General features: G+C 37.6%; 1 protein-coding gene across 1 annotated transcript in view; it reads left to right on the top strand.

The window, feature by feature from the left end:
• Window positions 1–469: 469 nt before the first annotated feature.
• Window positions 470–20534, top strand: part of LOC107661140 (adenylate cyclase type 5-like) — an 88869-nt gene continuing 68804 nt past the window's right edge. The window contains exon 1 of the mRNA XM_016450608.1: window positions 470–1782. Within this exon, the coding sequence (XP_016306094.1) occupies window positions 859–1782 (924 nt within the window). The 5' untranslated portion in view covers window positions 470–858. The remainder of the gene's footprint in view (window positions 1783–20534) is intronic.

Raw genomic sequence — 20534 nt, 5'->3', positions numbered from 1 at the left:
TTAATTAATTATTTAAAGTCCTCTGTGTTTATAATGATGTAAAAAACGAACGGATTGACTTGCAAAATGTATTTCTCTCTCTCAGAATGGCTGACTACAACAGCTGTACTCACTTTACATTGGTCCTATTTTATAAAAGCAGTATACAAAATGCTGCTTTATAAATAAAAAATGGACCAATTTTACTAGTTTTCAATTGGGTGCACATGTCTCTCACACATAATTTTGGTTTACTTTTTTTGTTTTAAATCACCATCTAACTGCAACGTTGTGTCTTAAATTGGCAAAACGACTTTAATATAGACGATGTTCCCCAAAGTAATGACTGAAACATCCCCTCTTTAGTGGAAAAACTATATATTTGGGATCATATAAATGATTGATAAGTTTAATATTTATATAGTGTGAGAATAATTCAATTTCAGTTAAATCAATATTGAAAAAAAAAAATCTCAGTAACGTTAATCTGTTTTGGTTCGTTTCCCGTAACCCATTTCTCTTTCACAACAACAAAACGCTAACGTCTTTATTATATATTTGTGGCATGTACCTATAGTAACTTGATAAATAATAACAGTAGTTATGCATCGTTCGATAGAACGGCTGTTAAGCAGCTGTTGCTGTGGTTTCCTCAAGCAAAGGTATACTTTAGCGCACTCTGACTAACTTGCGTGACTACTGAAATGTTTGTTATTTGAAAGTATTGCAACACGTAGGCTATATTATGTTTGTATGTAAAAACAAAACTTGTAAGACCTACGACCTTTTTCTCTGACCTCCTTCGGAGAGTTAATTAGGACGTCTAACTCCCTATAATTCGCACCCTGAAGTCATATATTGCATGTAGTAATCGAGATCATGTCCAGATCTAACAGCGTGAGCCCACCCGGCGCTGGCGCTCCTGGACTGAGGGGAGGGACGGAGCACAGATCCGCTTGGGGCGAGTCTGAGTCCGTGGCGAACGGATGTCCATACTCGGCCAGATCCTCCTGCAAAACGCTCATACGGTCCAACAGTCGGTGGAGAGAGGACGATGACTTCGAGCGACAACCGGGCCGAGCCACGACCACCGTCAGCCGGGTTAGTTTCAGATCCAAGTCTGCCTGGCAAGAACACGGGGAGGAGAGTCGCAACAATAACAGACCTTCCCCGAGGTACCGTGATGGAGAAGTGAGACCAAAGTACGTGGAGTTGGGTTTGGAGGACAGAAGAACCAAGTCCAAACCAGAGGAGGAGCCCATGCCAGAAGTGAACTTTTCCATGAGCGCGTGCTGCAACGGCCTGATGCAGATTTTCAAATCTAAGAAGTTCCAGTCGGAGAAGTTAGAGAGGCTTTACCAGCGCTACTTCTTCCGACTTAACCAGAGCAGCTTGACGATGCTCATGGCTGTTCTGGTGCTGGTGTGCGCGGTGATGCTGGGGTTCCACTGCGCTGGAGGAGTGTATCGGCTCACTTACGTGGTGGTTTTCTCCACGGCAATCTTACTCATTCTTACGCTGATGGTCGTGTGCAACAGGAACGGCTTCCATCAGGATCACATGTGGATAGTTTGCTATGTGCTCATTTTGGCGGTGCTGGCTGTACAGGTGATCGGCGTGCTGCTCGTGGAGCCGCGCAGCGCGTCTGAAGGCATCTGGTGGACTGTGTTTTTCATCCATGTCATTTACACACTTCTGCCGGTGCGGATGAGAGCAGCGGTCATCACTGGAATTATACTGTCTACCATACATGTGCTGGTCTCGTGGAAGTTAAACGAAATGGACGTCTTTTTGTGGAAACAGGTGAGTACAGTGCGTATATGCTTTCATCGCTTTATTGCTTGAAATCTTATCTATCTATCTATCTATCTATCTATCTATCTATCTATCACTCACTCACTCACTCAAGACTGTCAACATGGTCATTTGACCATAGGTAGCCTACGTGGCTGCAATTAGTCTATTTGGTTATGTGCACAATTCCATGAGATACTGCAGCAGTTAATAATGAGAAAGTGTGTTTAGTTCATATACATTTTTCCTCTGCCAGATAAAATTCCAAAAGAAGCCAAAGCATCAAATTTAGCTATAATCAACGCTGGGATTGACAGCTAGTCTGGATCGGAGCGACAGACATTTATACCATCACCTATTCCAGTGGTTCCCAATCCTGTTCCTGGAGAACCCCCAACACTGCACATTTTAGATGTCTCCCTATTCAAACACACCTGATTCAACTCATCAGCTAATTAGTGAAGACTCCAAGACCTCAAATGTGTGTGTCAGATAAGAGAGACACCAAAACGTGCAGTGTTGGGGGTTCTCCAGGACCAGGATTGGGAACCACTGACCTATTCAAAGTGTTCCGTAATCACTCCGCTCCAACTCCTCTCCTTGTTTTGTATTTTCCTTTCCCGTGTTTAGCTAGTGCATAGTGGAAATTCTCAAATGTGTTAGTTGCTTAAAAGCAACATTCATAGATAATATGTGCAATGGCCAAAAAGTTAACATTTTGAAAGGTATTTTAATTACAAAGTGCATTGGCAAAAGTGCTGTTGGTCACATGTCTGTCAGTGAAGTTTACTGTACTGTCTAGTTGCTGTAGTAATTTTTCAGTTCTGTAGTTTTTGCTTTAGTTCTGAGAATTTCAGTAGCCCTTTAGAAGAATTGCAAATCCCTTGTTACCTCAAACCTTTCAGCAAGAGTTTGTCTATCAGTCAGCACTATAGATCTGTTTTTGAAAAGCACTTAGATGTTCTTGCAGTTCTGAAAGCGACAAAAGTTGATGATGATTCACCCTTTTGTTTTCTCAACAAAGCCTTGGATTTAGTTGAACACACACTTTTAAAGTATTTTATTAAATGGCTGTGTATGGATTTATCAGATGGTGAATGCTTCCGTTTTTGTTCGTTTATGGGTGACTTGGTACCTTTTACTGGAAACTAATAACTGCTTTACAGATTTTAACTGCATGTATGTGTGCAAATAAGGTGCAATCTTGAGTTTGGATTATTTTTAATGATTAAATTTATAAATATTAAACATTTCTGAAATAACCGTTAAGACTTCATAGATTTATTACAAAGAATTACATCTCTAAAAATCTAATAATCGTCACAATGACTAACTCTACGTGTAAGGTAACCTTTAATTATTTAAGTTTTAATTAGTCATTGAATATATACACTGTAAATTTCTCATCAGTGCCAGTATTTTTCATAACTTTCGGAATGTGTTATGTATACTCTCTGCTGTCATTATACTTAACTGCTTTGCTCAGTTGAATTTCACAATCTTTTGAATCCTCCAACTAATAAAACATTTTATAGTAAATGTGTTTTAAAATCCTTTGTCTTCAGATATAATTGTTTTAATTAAAAACACAGACTCTTTGAATGGTGTGTGTGGGAACAGCCTGCTGTGTTTGATGCTCTTTCCACACAATGCTGTTGTCTTTAGCATATCAGATCTCTCTCTGTTTACATGGGACCTAGCAGGACTCTCCAATAGTTCACTGTTGTTTTATAAAGATCCTGGAATGAAGGATGTCTTAGGAGCGCTCTCATAGATGACTAGCTTTCATCAGGCTGTGATGAGTGGTGCTGCTTTTTATGAGAGGTTTTGGGGTTGGAGCAACGGCTAAGGTGAAATCAGGTCGCTCTTAGTGTTTAGATGAGATTTAAAGGACCGTTCCGGGTTCAGTACCAGGTTAGCCATCTTATTACACTTTTAGGATTTATTTCTTTAATCATATGTACAGGTACTGGCATATACTTTTTCCTAAAGTGAATGAATACAAAGGTGCTTTGCAGGATTGTCTTACAGATCATCGACAGTTCACAGTCTTCAGCTACATTTCCCCTGTGTGCTTCATTAAAGCCAGAGGTGGGACCCAGTTAGAGGAGCTAGCATAGACGCTTCCCCTAGGGGGAAAATAGAGGAGGTGGACAGAGTCCTGCCTGGCACAATGGCCCCACTCTGTAACATGCAGACCCACTGGAATTCAAAACAGATGTCCTCCATGTCCTTCTTGAAAGATCTGCTATTAATTTGCCTTTGAGAGTCAACCCCTATGGATACATTAACCTTCCCCCAGGCCAGGCTGACTACATGCTCTGCAGAGCAGCACGCTGAAGAAAGCACCACCTCTTGGGACTAATGCTCACACACAGATGATCTTTTGATGCTCTGTCAACTTTTGCTCAACTTGTGCAGCACATTTACGTTGTCTGAGTGATCACTTTACATTATATCACGTTTCAGTTGCAGACTGATACCAGTGAAATTTTGCAGAAAAAACAGATATGCTACTAAACACGTCTTCCTTTTTTAAAGTCTATTTAGGGTCACTTTTACTACTACTAATTATTATAATTATAAAAATAATAATGATTAAAATGTGTGTGAAAAACAAGTATATCACTGACACTGACATCACAAAAAGTCACTGTAGAAGTCAGTCAATTTTTTTATTTAAATTCCTTACATTCAAATATTCATTTTTTTAAATGACGAATTTACAGCCCTAATAATTTTAAATCCAAACATTTGTGTATATTTTATTCATTTTATTTACGATTGTTTCGTATTGTATCAGTGTGTTAATGAAAAAAAAAATACTAAAACAAATAATAAAAAAAAAACATAAAACTAAATATCAGGATGCAGTGGAAAAATTTGGAGTAGAAACAATTTTCACTCAGAAATTGCTAGTAAATATCACACTTACAGAGAAATGGCAACACATTGAATTGAATGTAAAATGTTAAAGGGGGTCATATGATGCAATTTCAAGTTTTTCTTCCTCTTTGGAGTGTTAAGCTGTTCGTGCATAGATAATATCCCTAAAGTTGCAAAGACTACAGTCTCAAACCCAAAGAGATATTCTTTATAAAAGTTAAGACTCGTCCACGCCCTCCTAAAACGCCTCGTTTAAACGCCCCCCACATGTCTACGTCACTGTGTGGGAAGATTTGCATAACACCTCCCAAATGTATACGCAAAGAAAGAAGGTGTAACTTTGATTCTCGCTGTAGTATTGTTGCTGCCACCGCCATGTCGTGGGAGACACTGTGTGTTTCGTTGTGAAAGCGAAACTACTTTGTTTGGCCTTCCAAAAGAGGACACAACTAGAAATCAGTGGTTAAGTTGTATTTACAACACTGTTCCAGAACAGTTCAACCCAAATATTCAGATGTATGCAGCGCATTTTATGGAGGACTGTTTCCTGAACCTGGGAGAGTAGCCTATATATTTAAAGCGAGTTTTTTGGGCAGTGTAGAGTAGGGCTTGTTGTTTGTCATTTCTCCGATCACAAATGCAGACATGGGTTTATGTTTACGCAGCGCGATACGCAACGCATAAAAATACAGAATAAGTCATTATAATCAGTAATTATGTCCCCACTGGATGCAACAAATGCCTCGTTTGTAATGGGTTTTATTGGTTTTGTCTCGTCGCACCGGGACACGGCATCACAGTATGGTAAGGGGCGTAACATTTCCGTCACACACTCTTGAGGTATTCAGCCAATCACAATGCACTGGATAGCTGGCCAATCAGAGCACACCTCACTTTTCAGACCAATGAGCTTTGTAAAAATCGACGCGTTTCAGAAAGGCGGGGCATAGAGGAGAAACAATAATGTACAGTATGTGGAAAATAATGTGTTTTTTGAACCTTAAACCGCATAAACACATTTCATTACACCAAATACACAAAATAATGTTCTTTTTAGCAACGTCATATGACCCCTTTAAAGTAGAAGGACTGAAATAGTATTTTCTTGTAAAACAAACTTTAGTAATATTTTATTTATACTTAGAAAAAAAAATTAGTGTGCTGAAGAAGTGCCTGTTTGGGTTGACATGCGTTCATGTTTTAAATATGTGACCCCTCTAATAAAGGCTTTTTAATACAGAAATATGAGTTCCTGGATGTGGAAGTATGTTTTCATTTCAAAAGGAAGCAGTCACTAATATATTTATGTATCAGTGTGTATTGTATTGTGAGGTCGTAGGCAACCAGCCTTATTGCAGATTTAGTTTCGTGGTTACTAGAAGACTTTACAAGTTTCAAAACCATATGTGTAATCACTGGGGAGTTTGAAGGGTTTTTTTCTCTCCATAATGCAGCCGTAGGGGTGAGTTTGTGTTACCTTTCAAGATCCAACTCTGACATGTCTCTTATGAGTGCAGACCCTCAATTGTGCTTCTTGCATCTTAGCAACCAAGGCCTGTTCTCACAAACACCATCCAGAAGCACTCAGGGCTTCCCTGTGAGAGGACCCCTGCTTTTCATCTCTTAACCACCTCAACTGAATGTGCGATCTTACCATTAGAGGTTCAAATTGAGATAATTAAGGCACAACTGCCCTTGGTGATGGGAGTCTTTACTTCACTCCCTCTTCTTCACTCCCACCTTGCATTGTTTTTCCTGTTGTCAAGGTAGACCTGAGGGTAATCAAGCTCCGATGTGTGAGGGTGTCTGCCTGCAACTCTCTTAAACAGTTGCTTCAGTCTATGGCTTGTATTAGGTGTCTTATTTTTAGGAACCACATTTTGAGGCACTTCATAAACATTTCACTCTTCAACTATAAGCTGTGATGGTTTATTTATCATATTTTGTTTAACTTTTTTTTTTTTCTATTGCATTAATGAAATAGTTCACCCAAAAATGAAAATTCGATGAAAATGTACTCTCCCTCAGGCCATCCAAGAAGTAGATGAGTTTGTTTTATCTTCGAAACAGATTTGGACCAAATTTAGCATCATTTGATCCTCTGCAGTGAATGGGTGCCATCACATTGAAAGTTCAAACAATAAGTTCATCAGACGACCACCGGGACAAGACCACAGGAACCAGATGAGTCCTCTGCACAATGTGACATTGCTGCAGCCTGGAATTGAACTGCTGGTTCGATTGGTCAGAGGAGAACTGGCCCCCCGACTGAGCCTGGTTTCTCCCAAGGTTTTTTCTCCATTCTGTCACCGATGGAGTTTTGGTTCCTTGCCGCTGTCGCCTCTGGCTTGCTTAGTTGGGGACACTTCATTTCCAGCGATATCGTTGACTTGATTGCAAATGATTGCAAAGATACTATTTAAACTGAACTGAGCTGGATGTTGACATCACTGAATTCAATGATGAACTGTCTTTAACTGAAAAATTAGTGTTTACTATTGTCATTTTGCATTATTGACACACTGTTTTCCTAATTAATGCTGTTCAGTTGCTTTGACACAATCTGTATTGTTAAAAGCGCTATATAAATAAAGGTGACTTGACTTGACTTCATCAATTAACATCTTGTGAAGTAAAAAGCTGTGAGTTTGTAATAAATCCATCATTAGAAAGTTTTTAACTTCAAAGTGTTGCTTCCGGCTAAAATACGAGTCCTCTATCCATAATATTGCTTTTCTCTGGTGAAAAAGTTGTCTGAATTAGGAGAGTATTATGCACATCAAGCATCATTTACAAGCGAAAACAGTTCTAAACAAATATGTTGGTGGATTTTGATGTGAGCAGACAACAGGGGAGGACTTGTTTGTTTATTTGTTTATTTATTTATTTTTTAAACACTGACTGGAGGAAGAGTTATGGATGATGGACTTGTATTTTGGACAGAAGTGATAGTTTAAATTTAAAATGCCTTAATGAGTGATTTGTTTTTTTTACAAACATGCAGCTTGTCACTTTTTTCTCAAGACTTTAATTGATTAATTGAGTCATGCAGATTACTTGTAAATTATTTTTTTTATCAACTGTTTGAACTCCCATTCTGACGGCACCCATTCACTGCAGAGGATCCATTGGTGAGCAAGTAATGTAATGCCACATTTTTCCAGATCTTTTCAGATGATGAAACAAACTTTATGGCAGTAAAGACACTTGGGCCACGTTCACACAGCAACAGAATACGGTTGTCAGTCCTGTATTTTAGTCCTTAATACGGTTACATTCACACACGGTACGGTTATTTACGGGTGTGACAACTGCATTCTGTAACCGAACTCACACCTGTAAATTCTCAGGACTCACAACATTCTCGGAAAACACGTTCACATAGCAGCAGAATACGGTGTCAGTCCTGTACTTGAGTTCTTAATACGGTTACGTTTACACACAGTACGGTTATTTACGGGTGTGACAACTGCATTCTGTAACCGAACTCACACCTGTAAATTCTCAGGACTCACAACATTCTCGGAAAACACGCGCTGTGTGAATCAACCCTCTACATTGTGAGTAAATCACTCGCTACTGGTGTGACCACCATTTGCCTCACGCAGTGCAACACATCTCCTTCGCATAGAGTTGATCAGGTTGTTGATTGTGGCCTGTGGAATGTTGGTCCACTCCTCTTCAATGGCTGTGCGAAGTTGCTGGATATTGTCAGGAACTGGAACACACTGTCGTATATGCCGATCCAGAGCATCCCAAACATGCTCAATGGGTGACATGTCCGGTGAGTATGCTAATAAGGAAATTTACTTAAGTACTTTTAAAAGCAAGTACTTCTGTACTTTTACTTAAGTAATGGAGTTGTGTACTTTGTCCGCCTCTGTCTGCATGCGACCCAAACTCCACTCTCCACCCAAATTTAAAGGCTGCTGTCGGTTAATAAAGATTTGACGGATGAACTCGCGGCTCGATTGGACTCTTGTCGCGTCAGAAAGTGATAAGACTTTCAGTTTTATGGACATCGCCATCTTTGATTTTACTTTGGTCACTGTCGCTATGGTTACTGGTAAGGAATACGGGCTTGACTCCTGTTGCACGTTCATACAGACAGTATTCTGAACACAACTGTAAGCTGCTGTGTGAACAGGACATTTCGAGACTCACACCTGTAAAGAAAATGCGGTTGTCAATCCCAAAAATTGACAGTGTGAACGTAGCCTTACATCCTTAGCACCAAATCAGCACATTACAATGATCATGTGACACTCTGTTACTGAATGTTTGACCAAATAAATAAAGCCTTGGCGACCATAAAACTTCCTTCTAAAACATAAAAATTTCTTACCAGCCCTAAATTTATGAACAATAGTGTGTTAGTATATTATACATATTAGTAGATTGACTTGTTGAAGTGTTTAAGAAAAATGATGCTTTTAAACGAATTTTGCAGTTGCGTTTTTGGTGCTTCTAGTGCTTATGAAATTACACCCTAAATGAGAGCAGAAAGCATGTTAGATTTCTGCTGTTCTCATGATGCTTCCAGATTATCCCATGTGCTTGGATTTTATTTGCATTGTGTACATCAGATGGTTAAAAGGCAGGAGTGCATCTTGGAGTAAACCATCTCTGCCGACCCACTTGGTTGAGTAACTTTATGATCATCTTCAAAATATTTTCCATGTTTTCTTATGAATTTCACTCAGTGATTGTGATGACATTGACACCTCAACTTGCACATTTTCAGTTCTCAAAACTCTTCCGTTGTTGAATTACATGAAATTAACAGAGGATTTGGATTACTTTAATATTGACAGTGACACACAGGAGAACTTTTCATTTCTATTGTTGTATTATTATATAGCAACCACTATTATATTCTGTAATGTTCTCACACAAGATAAATGCGAAATGTGTTGTGTATGGAGCTAGGGCTGCACGATAAATCACATGCGATATTTAATGCGCATCTTGTCAGAAAGCCGGTTCTGTAATCAGCGGTAAATCTCCATCACCTGCGGGCTTTCACATTGAGCAGCATTAACTACACAGAGCCGTTGTTCACTGACGAGCTGCGCAAAAAATCGCGCGAATATGAACGTGGCTTTTGAACGTGGTAGTTAATGCTGCTCAATGTGAAAGCACGCAGGTGATGGAGATTTACCGCTGATTACAGAAACGGCTTTACTGATAAGATGCGCGTTAAATATCATGCAGCCCTATATGGAGCTGATTATTCCTGTAGAGACTCTGGAATGCATCCTGATTCAAACCAAACTCGGCATGTTATTTTTATTGCAGAACCACCCTCTGTTTCTCCTTCATTTGTCACCCATCTCTTTCTGCTTTGCTTTCAGAAATGGGCCTTGCTGCCACCTACAAACTTTTTGTGTTAGTTATTCCCACATAGTGTCAAATCATGTATACACACAAATGTTATAATTGTACATGGCAGGCTGGAAAATGTAATAGTCAACATGTTTTTCATGTAATTTTAGTGTCAACCTGCTGTGTGAGTGGCCCACTAAAGCTAGCATGCAATTCAATTCCCACAATCATTCCCACGAATATCTCAACGTCCCTCTTAAATGCTTTCTTTTCACAAAATCTTTAAAAAAAGCACACAAGGGGTACAGCGAGAAATTTATAGCTTCTCAAAATCCTAATTTTTAACAGCTGCATAGTATTTTTCTACTAGACGTATTATGCAGAATGAAAGCCATTAATTACCAGATGTTTTCAGTTCTCAAAATGAAATGCAACTCTGACTTTTATTTTTAATTGTATTATTATTATTTTTTTAAATATACATAAGTATCATATTAAAGTATTTTCAAAACTTTGAACAGTGTATTAATATATTTGCATTATAATGAAAAATAACAAAGCAAGTTCAGACCTTTCAGGCTAATATTTTACAAAAAGTAATTTATTAAATGTTTAAAATTTAAAAATTATATCCATTTCTTTATGAAAAGAATTTAGACAAACCTAATTTTAGTAAATTATAATAAATTTTATAAATTTTTGCAATCACTTTTAACTAAATGATCTAAAGGTGAAGTCAAAATAGTACCATTTGTTTGCTAATGCCATGTAAGTGTATTTCTCTAATTGTTAAAATCTTGGGCTTAAGTTTGTAATTGTTAACTAAAGATAAGAAGTGCTGTTCCATATTTGTATATTACTGAATTTTCAACATTTTTATTGTTGACAAAAGTTGATGAACTTGAACAGTTATAGTTATAATTTTGTTATAGTAAGTCATTTAGTGTGATCCGAAGCAGATGCTGCCATCTCTCTAGAAATAAATAATAGGTCCCTAAGCCAATGTTTGCATCATTGCTCATTTTCACCGACAGGTCCCTGAACAGTCTTCAAAAGTTGTCCAAGCCCTTTCCATAGCTCTGTCACTGATGAAGCCAACTGGCCTTGTTGTCATGTTCCTTTTTGCATTGTAATCAGGAATAAGCCATTTCTCTCAATGTTTTACATACAGAGGGTGTGGGAAACATTCAAACTTTTTTTGTGGGCAAAATATATTCCACAAATTATTAGTGAAATTATGTTATTGAACGAATTTAGCTCTGTAGCACAGCTCAAAGAACTCTGACAGGCAAAGATCCAGGAAATGACACAAAGTCAAAAGGAACATATGGCTAGTCAGTGAAACACTCAGATGTGATAACCACGTTTCTATCAGCTACTTCACTAATGCAGAGCAAAAGAAGAGTGTGATTCAAGTTATTCCAGATCATTAGGTTTTACATGAGAAATTTAGGCTACATTTACTTGCAAAATATTTGAGGAGTATGAACTGTACTGACTTTTTCCATTCCTCAGAGTGCAAAAGTAACAATTCATATTCTCTCTCTCCACTTTCCAGGAAGGGAAACTCAATATGCTTCTATAAGTGTCAGGCAAATGACCTCTTCTGCCTATATTCAAATCATTTTGATATAAAATGAACTGTTATTTGCTTATCGTTGTTGCTGCTGTGTCCTTTTCTGTGTGAGGTGATTTTATCTTGTCAGGAAAGATCAAATCAGATTTGTATATGCGTGCTCCACTTTCAGGGTTAGAAATGTAAATATTCAGTGGACTATATCTAATCTAATTACATTTAAAAGAAGTGGACGGTTGACAGTTGTTGTTATGCTTCCATTTACAGCAACCCTGGCTTGAAAACAATTGATCCTTTGCAGAGGTATGATGAGAATATTCTTGATTATGAAACCAGACAGAGAACACAGATTAATTTGTGTTATATATATATATATATATATATATATATATATATGTGTGTGTATGTATATGCAGTTTTTTAATATTATAATATATATTTACATTTTTTATCTAAGTTATACAAATAAATACAAGTACTGCAGTACATACATACACACACAATACACATACACACTTATTACTAATGATTTACTTATGAGCATCATGTATGGCAAAACAATCCCTGATGTGTGGAAAAACCTCTTGACTGCCTTACTCATTCTTAGGAGATGCTATAAAATTAAAAAATAAAATAATAATTAATAATAGGCTCACCCACATAACAGATGCCATTGTTTTGTAAATAACTAGGTTTTAGTGACTAAGGAACAGATTTCGAGTTTGATGTCACAAAGATTTCAGGGATTTGCTTCTCACTCTAGCAGTTGCTTGCTGTTGAGGTGAGATGTAACGTGTTTCTTGACATACTTTTACTAGAAAAGGTGTAATAAACACCCTTCTGGCTTTAGAAGTTATGAGCTGAGATATGTGTCAAGATGACTTTACTGCACCCACCATGAGCTCTCTGCTGAAGAGCTGATGATTTGAATCGGGTAGAAACAAGAGATGCATACAAAATGAGTCCTCAGGACCAGCCGCCGGTTGCATAAATTGCTTAGACTAGTCTTAAAAAGTTAGCCATCTAATTTATTTTCTTCTATTCTGGTCATAACTGTTTAAAGTCAGTTACTAAAATGTAGATTGGCCCAATTTTAATCAGAAAAGTGAGACTGATTATCTCTTGGCTAACTGCTAATTGGTCAAACTAGCTCTTAAGACACAGTCTTTATGCAACTGGCCCCAGGATTGAAAATGTCACTGGAATAAAAGGTTCAGTGGACAAACCAGATCAGAAAAAAGTTAAATTGAGTGGTAGTACATTTTATTATTAATCCTATATAATATTCAAAACTCATTATTTCAATTTTTTTAAATAGTTTTTTAAATGATTAAATGCACATTTAAACAGTGTAAAATATATGTAGTAAATGCTACATCAAAAAGTTACTTTACCATGTACAATGAAAAGCTTAAATGGTTTAACATTGCATTATATGTTATATATATATATATATTTGTAAGTAAAAACTATGATTTACCATATAATGAAAATCCCTACATTTTGTTAAGGTGATGTTTTGTGTTGCATTTTATGCTATTTAGCTTATTGCATTATTTTAATGTCGTGTTACTCTTATGGTGTTGGGTGTTTGTGCACTATCTACTGTGTATATATAGTATACTGTACAAGCCATGTTTTAGACAGGCCACTTAATGTATGTTTGCACTATGTGTGTACTTTCTTCTGCACTGAAAGCTCTTGGCGCCAAGTCAAATTCCTTGTGTGTGTAAGCATACTTGGTAATAAAGCTCATTCTGATTCTGATGATCAACTCTGATTCATCAGGAGGGTTTCTATTGTCACCTGTATTGCTATGGTGGTTATGAGTACATTTTAAAGTAAAACACAGACTTTGGTAATTCAAGCAGCTTGGTATATTAACATATTACTTCATGAAATATGTGGTTATAAGTTGTATATAAAATATACAGGCACCATTGTCACAGTATTTTTATTTTACGGTGAATTTCTGGCAACCACAGCTGCCAGTTTTTCACTGTAAATGTAAGATATTTATTTATTTATTCTTACTGTGCAGATAAAGTATGCAATCCCAAGCCAATATTGTGGCTGTGGATACATAATTTTTCATGTTGTCAAATGTTTTTATTTTTTTATTTTACATTTATGTTTACTTTAAAAAGTATTCAAATTCTTCGCTAATGTTTTTATAACATATTTTATAACATAATATTTTTGCATGTGGGTTTGCTCGGATGTGGTTTGCAACATGGATGAATGACCCAGCTCCGTCAGTGGGAGAGAAGAAAGGCCAAGCTCTTTCTCATCTCAAACTGCTGTGATTAAAATTTAATGTGAGCTTCTGCTACCCGTTGCCTTGATTGTACGTTTTCTCCCTCCTCTTTTTTTATCATCCAGCTGGATTAATATTTATAGAAAATATAAGAAATTATGCCTTGATGGCTTTAAAGAAACTGATTTGCATGCCATGAATTCCATCACTCTGCTAAAAAGGAGGTTTAGTTGGATGTACCTCATAACACCTGCTGTTTGCTAGATGAACATTTATGATCTTTACGGTTGACAATTATATTTTGTAGTGTTGATGGCAAAGCCATTTTGTAATTCCACTAGAGTATAGGGAACCACATGACTAGTCAGGAGTACTAGTCAACTATTCAGTCATAAGAAAATCTTTTATAATTTGTCTTGTTTATAAAGGTCTGGAGTCAGCACTAATAGAAGCTGATGGATGCTTTTTAGATGTGTCCACAGCATCTCTGATGTTTAACCTTGCTATGCCATTGTAATCTTGGAAATGTTACACTGTACAAGGTCTTTGCCCACCTTGCTGAAATTAACCCACGCAGCAGCATATGGTGCTTTTGAAAGATGTAAATAAGTAACTTGTTTTGTTAAGAAATATAACATTAATATATTTAGTACATTTTTTTCTATATATTTTCTATATATATTTATTTTTTTATTAAAAAAATGTAAGTTGTAATTATATATACTACTATAGTATTATAGTATTATAAATTTAATTATAAAAACAATTAAATAAACAACCCAAACATGGCAATACTCAAAAGATGTTTTCCCCTCTGACAGCTTATTGCCATGTCTTTTTTAAATATATATATAAAAAAAACTGTCATCCAGTCAAGACAAAATTATTAACACCAGACCAAAAATATGTTAATGTCTGCAGTAGTATTGGCCCAGCAGAGGGTGAATCAGCTCTCCTCACGGCTGCTTAGCCTCGTATTAGTTGCTCGTCCCACATTATTGGAGTTCCACCATGCAGTGATTGCAATTTTTTGTCATGTAGTGCAATATAACTTATTAAAAAGAAATAAATTTTTTACTTTCTAACTAACTGTTAAGATTTTAGCTTTTAAAATATCAGTTATTATTTCAAAAATCTCACCAGAGCCAAATCACATAAAAGTATTTGAAAATGGAAAGTGGGCAATGACATTGTCTAGGTTTTTGGTAATATTTGTGTTGCTTCTGTTAATCGATTAAACAGGCACTGTTACCAGACAATTGATAATCTCAAAATGGCCAAATATTGATGAATTTATTGACCTGGCTACATCAGTCTATCACTAATCGTAATATTAGATTTGTTCATGTAGTTCATTCTGTTGGATACTGGTTTGATGAGAAGTGTGAATGTGAGCTGTGGGAGGTTGTAAGATAATGACAGTAGCCGGGTTTCCATCCAAAGTTGCAAATTTAACTTATACACAAAATTGAAATATCGCATAAAACATTTGCGAATAAGCACCGTTTCCAACCAACTAGTCAAAGAGAACAAAATCGTCACTTCCTGGTAGAACTGGCGCTAGGCTATATATCAAAGTAGGAGAAACCCCTGAATATAATAATTTCATAGGCCTATATAATAAATTACTTGCGCCTCAGAGCCAGCAGACGAAACAAAATAAATGCGGTCAATGTTTTTGGAGGTGGATGGTGCTGTTTGGGAATGCAGTCGTGTAACAGTTCTGGGAGGCAATTATACTGAAATACGTTGATGACACTTTGCTCAAACATTTCAAAATGACCATAACATTTCAGATGCTGAGGAACGATCGGTCCACTGGTTAGGTTTTGCCGTCCCATAGCGCAGTCACATGACTTTTTTTGATGCGCATGGAGGAATTTACTCGGCAAATGCATTTCCATCTCCTTTTATTCACATTAACCCTTTTTTGCTCAAGTCCACCTCAAGCGAGCGTAAAAACTTTTTTGCGAATTGAGGGATTTTTATTCGAAATTTGCCGTTTCCATCACTCGTTTCTGATGCTATACTTCAAAATGCGCATAAAAACAGGGTGATGGAAACATAGCTAATGATGTACAGAGTCGTGTCGGTGAGTGGGTCTTGTGTCGACCTGTTAACTAGAGAATGTCATCAGCAGCATGGAGAGGGGTTCATTCTTCATTTCTCTTGCTTCCAAAACGGGCTTGAGAAAGTATGTGTGGGCTGGAGGCTTTGTGTGTAATTTTGAAAACTTTTAAAATGTTAAAGGACAGTAACACAGCAAAATTTCTTGTAGCTATAGATTTGTAAAAACTGTCACTTTTTCTTTTGCTTGCTTTTTCTTTATTATTTTTTTTTAATTATTTTAAGTAATGTCAAAGCTTCACACGCGGAACTCCATGTTTTTAGAGACTGAAGTTTGCTCTCCCATAGCTTTTAGACTCCCACACTCAGTTTTGGTGTCTCTGGAGAATCTGAAACCATTTTTAACAAATCACATGTCTAGATGGTTGTAAAAATATTCTGTAATCTCAGCCCAGTCAATCCCAATGGGAAAGTTTAGGCCAAAACACTGTTGGTCAGTTCCCTTTCTTATACACTACCATTCAAAAATTTGACCACACCTACTATTTATTTATTTAGATTTTAAACGTTTTTTTTTTTTTTTGAAAAATGAGAAAGTCATCAAAACTTGCTTTTAAGCTATCGTATGGCTTCAGAAGTAACACAGAATAATTCGCACAATCGGGGGAAAAAAAAAAAATAAAATTCTCGGCTTTGGATCGGCTCTCTCTGACCGATACCCGATCCGAGAAAAATGGCACTATCAGAGCCGATACCCGATATGAATATCGGATCGGCGCATCCCTACTTTATACTGTAGCATGCGACGTGTTACTCTCGATAATGGAGGTAGATGGTAACTCCTTGGAGAAGAATTGTTGAATAAAGTTATTATTTTTGTTTTTTGCGCACAAAGTATTATATAGCTCCATAAAATTACAGTTGAACCACTGATGTCACATGGACTATTTTGTCGATGTTCTTGGTACCTTTCTGTGCCTTGAACATGGAAGGTCCCTTGCTGTCTGTTCTGAAAGCTCTCGGATTTCATCAACGATACCTTAATTTGTGTTCTGAAGATGAACGAAGGTCTTACAGGTTTGGAACGACATGAGGGGGAGTAACTAATGACAGAATTTTCATTTTTGGGTGAACTATCCCTTTAATGGACTGACACTGAAGTAATTTTGCTTAATTTTTATGCCACAAAGCTTAAATTTAACACATTTAAAGTAAGCAGTATGTTTCCTTGTTTGTATGAACATTTGAATAAATGTAGATTGTAACTTTGGCGCTTTATGACAAAAAACATGTACAATGTGTCTGAAAAAAAAAAAAAAAAAGTAGATTTATTAGCCCATGTAGAAAACTACATGGTGCATTTTAGTGTTTCAGGGCTTCATAAGCAAGAACTACATCTATCCTGTAGTTGATTAATTTGCCTGTGTGCAATATTCATGTCTTTCTTAATTAAAAATAAGGCACAAAAAGTAAATATTTTCTTTTTTGTGCCCAGGTTTTACAGTTCCAGTTTTTGGAATTTCCAAGTTTAATTAGTACTTAATATCTCTAAAGTGCCAGTAAAGGCTTGCTTTGTGCTTCTTGTGTTTGTGAAGAGTACTGAGGCTTATGGTTTTCAATTCAGGATCTTCTTTTATAGTATACCTCTACAAACTTGTCAGCAAACTGTAATTGAATTTGAAGTAATTGAAATGTGAATCCATATATTTTTCTGTTATCAGTGCACACAGCTTTGTTATGTTTAGTTCCACTCTGTTAATATCAGATGGATAAATAAGAGTCCCATTTGGAGCAGCTGGACCAGCCCTAAAGGTCCTTAAGTATGCTATTGGTCTGAGTATGCTAAGGTCCTCTGCTCTGCCTCCGGGGACACAGACGTTCAGTGTGACTGTGGCAAGCAGGCATGAAGAAGTTCTCCAGCTCTAAGTCTACATCCTGAGAGAGAGAGAGAGACATGGAGTATCTCATAACTATAATTTTATGGCAAGCCCCAGCTGACAGGCCCAGGACCCCCATCATGACAGCATTTCTCTTAAGCATAGACCTGGAGCACTTGAGTAATGCAGCAAAGATGATTTAAAGGGATAGTTCACCCAAAAATGAACGTTTTGTCATCATTCTCACCCTCTTATGGTTTCAAACCTGTATCTGAAGACCATTTTTCATGCTTTTTTTTGTGCAATTTCAAAGGGGCACTAAAGCTTGCAAGCTTCAAAAAGGACATGAATGCACTAAAATATATCAAGTGTTCCATAGAAATTGTGCATTATATTAATGGAAATCATTAATTTTTCTGAACCAAATCCAATGATTCGGTTTTTCCCCAAGACTTTCAAGAAAGCCATACAGATTTGGATTGACATGAGGGTTAGTAAATTATGTTAGAAATGTGATGGGTGAACTATCCCTTCAAGCTGTAATGCCTATTTAAGACAAGCTATTTCTGATCATTTCTTAACTTTATAAGATAAGCTGATAAAGGCTCATTTTCCTCCTGTCGGTTCTGTAATACTTTACATGGATGTGATAAAGCTTACTCATTATGTTACCAAATATAGCCTATAGACATATGCAGTGTTGTGGATTCTGCTGTTACCCTGTGCTCTAAATGTCTAGGCCTGCAAAAAATCTGCATGCAGAAATCCACAGAAAGCTCTGTCCACAATGATGTCCACAAAGTTCTTTTTTTTTTGTTCATTTGCTAAATATTTTGCCTATTTAATAATGTTTGCAGTTAAGAGTGTAATACTCCTAGCTCTGTTTAACACATTACCATATTTAAATCGTTCCACAGAATTCTGAAGATTTTAACACCATTATTAACTCGGCAAATGTAAGAAGAGAAGAAATGTGCAGAATTTGTGTAATGCTATGATTCACACACACACTACTGTAGCACTCAGCATGTCTCAAATGGGTTTCTTACCACTCCATTTAAAGTCATGGGGGGAAAAAAACAAAACCTCTGATGCATTTAAACAAAGTGGAAAATTGATGACCTCATCATCTCAGTCCTCTGGGACGTGTTTAAAGAGCGTTAGCCTGTGACGTATGTTCTCATCTCGCTCCTATTTGCCTCTGCTTGTAGCTTTTTTTTCCCAGTTTGCCTTAAGTGATTAGGCTGGACAAAACAAAGCGAGGTTCACGGGTTTCTCATATGTATCAGTAACAGCTGTTATTTGGATCCAAGCACTGAGCTTTGTGAATTCCATGAATACAACAGCGAGCATTTGTGTCACACGGAAAGACCAGAGCAGCTCCATCCAGGGAAACAATATCCCAGCTGTCTAGCTGTGGCTTCACTCTGTGATCCCATATGCTTGTTAATATAACACGATATTTGTGCTAATCACAGGGTGACCATAGCAAAACCAGGTGCCTCAAACAAGGCCACGGGTTCTCAGACCTGGTATATGAATATATTATGGTCTAAATTAAATCTCACATGGTAGCTTGGATTAGTTTAGTATGTGCCATGGAACAGTAACTCGGCCCGGGAATGCTGCTATATTCATTATGGTGAGACACGCAGCATGGCAAAAAATGCTTCAAGTACTTTCAAAGCATTTTCTGATCAATATATTGCATAATTCTCACTCAGCTTATGCACAAAAGGCCAAGACCTAAATATAATTTTTTGAAGCCAACATGGGATCATGTGGCGGTTTTCCACCAAATCAAAAGTGCATTTATATATTTAGTTAGTTAGTTATGGCGCTTTTCCACTGCGTGGTACGACTCGGCACGGCTCAGCTCAGTTTGCATTTCCACTGCAGTTTAGTACCGCTTTAGAGTGGGCGGGATTATTCACATGTCGTTATAGTTGCGCGCTTCTACTGCCGTGACTCCTGAAAAACTTTTTCATTCCACGTCGCCTCATCAAGCTCTCGCTGGATCCGCTCCTCTGCTATCAACGAGAGGAACATCTGTATTTCCTCAACAGACCACGAAACAGTCATTTTTGGGTTGTTAAAAAAAGGTGCGCTCGTTCGAAACGGGTTGCGTTCGCTCCTTCGCTGGCTGTGCTGATTTAAATCTAGCGGTTCTGTTATGTCTCGTGTCGCAAGTTCAGTGACGCAGGTAGTGACGATTCTCTCTGGCCAATCAGTGATCAGCAGAGTTTACACGTCACGTTTTGGTAACGGTACGATTCACTTGGAACCTCAACTGAGGTGGTACTAAAAAAAGTACCAGGTACCAGATACTGTACCCAGTGGAAAACCCCCCAAAAGTGAACCGTACCGAGCCGTACGATGATATTACATTGCAGTGGAAAAGCGCCATTATCGGCCTCGTCCAGGACGGAGACAAGTCTGCTTACAGACAGGAGGTTAAAGAGCTGGCTGTCTGGTGCGGTCTTAACAACCTGGAGCTGAACACCCTCAAAACAGTGGAGATGATCGTGGACTTCGGGAGGAACCCACCTGCACTCCCCCCACTCACCATCATGGACAGCACTGTGGCTGCAGTGGAGTCATTCAGATTCCTGGGCACCACTATCTCTCAGGAACTGAAGTGGGACACTCACATAGACTCTATTGCAAAAAAGGCCCAGCAGAGGTTGTACTTCCTTCGCCAGCTGAGGAAATTCAACCTGCCACAGGAGCTGCTGAAACAGTTCTACTCTGCTATCATTGAGTCTGTCCTGTG

Source organism: Sinocyclocheilus anshuiensis, unplaced genomic scaffold (assembly GCF_001515605.1).
Source record: "Sinocyclocheilus anshuiensis isolate Anshui unplaced genomic scaffold, SAMN03320099.WGS_v1.1 scaffold2056, whole genome shotgun sequence".
In the NCBI taxonomy this organism is placed as follows: domain Eukaryota; kingdom Metazoa; phylum Chordata; class Actinopteri; order Cypriniformes; family Cyprinidae; genus Sinocyclocheilus; species Sinocyclocheilus anshuiensis.
Note: the sequence above shows the minus strand (reverse complement) of the source record. Positions and strands in the feature narration are given on the sequence as shown.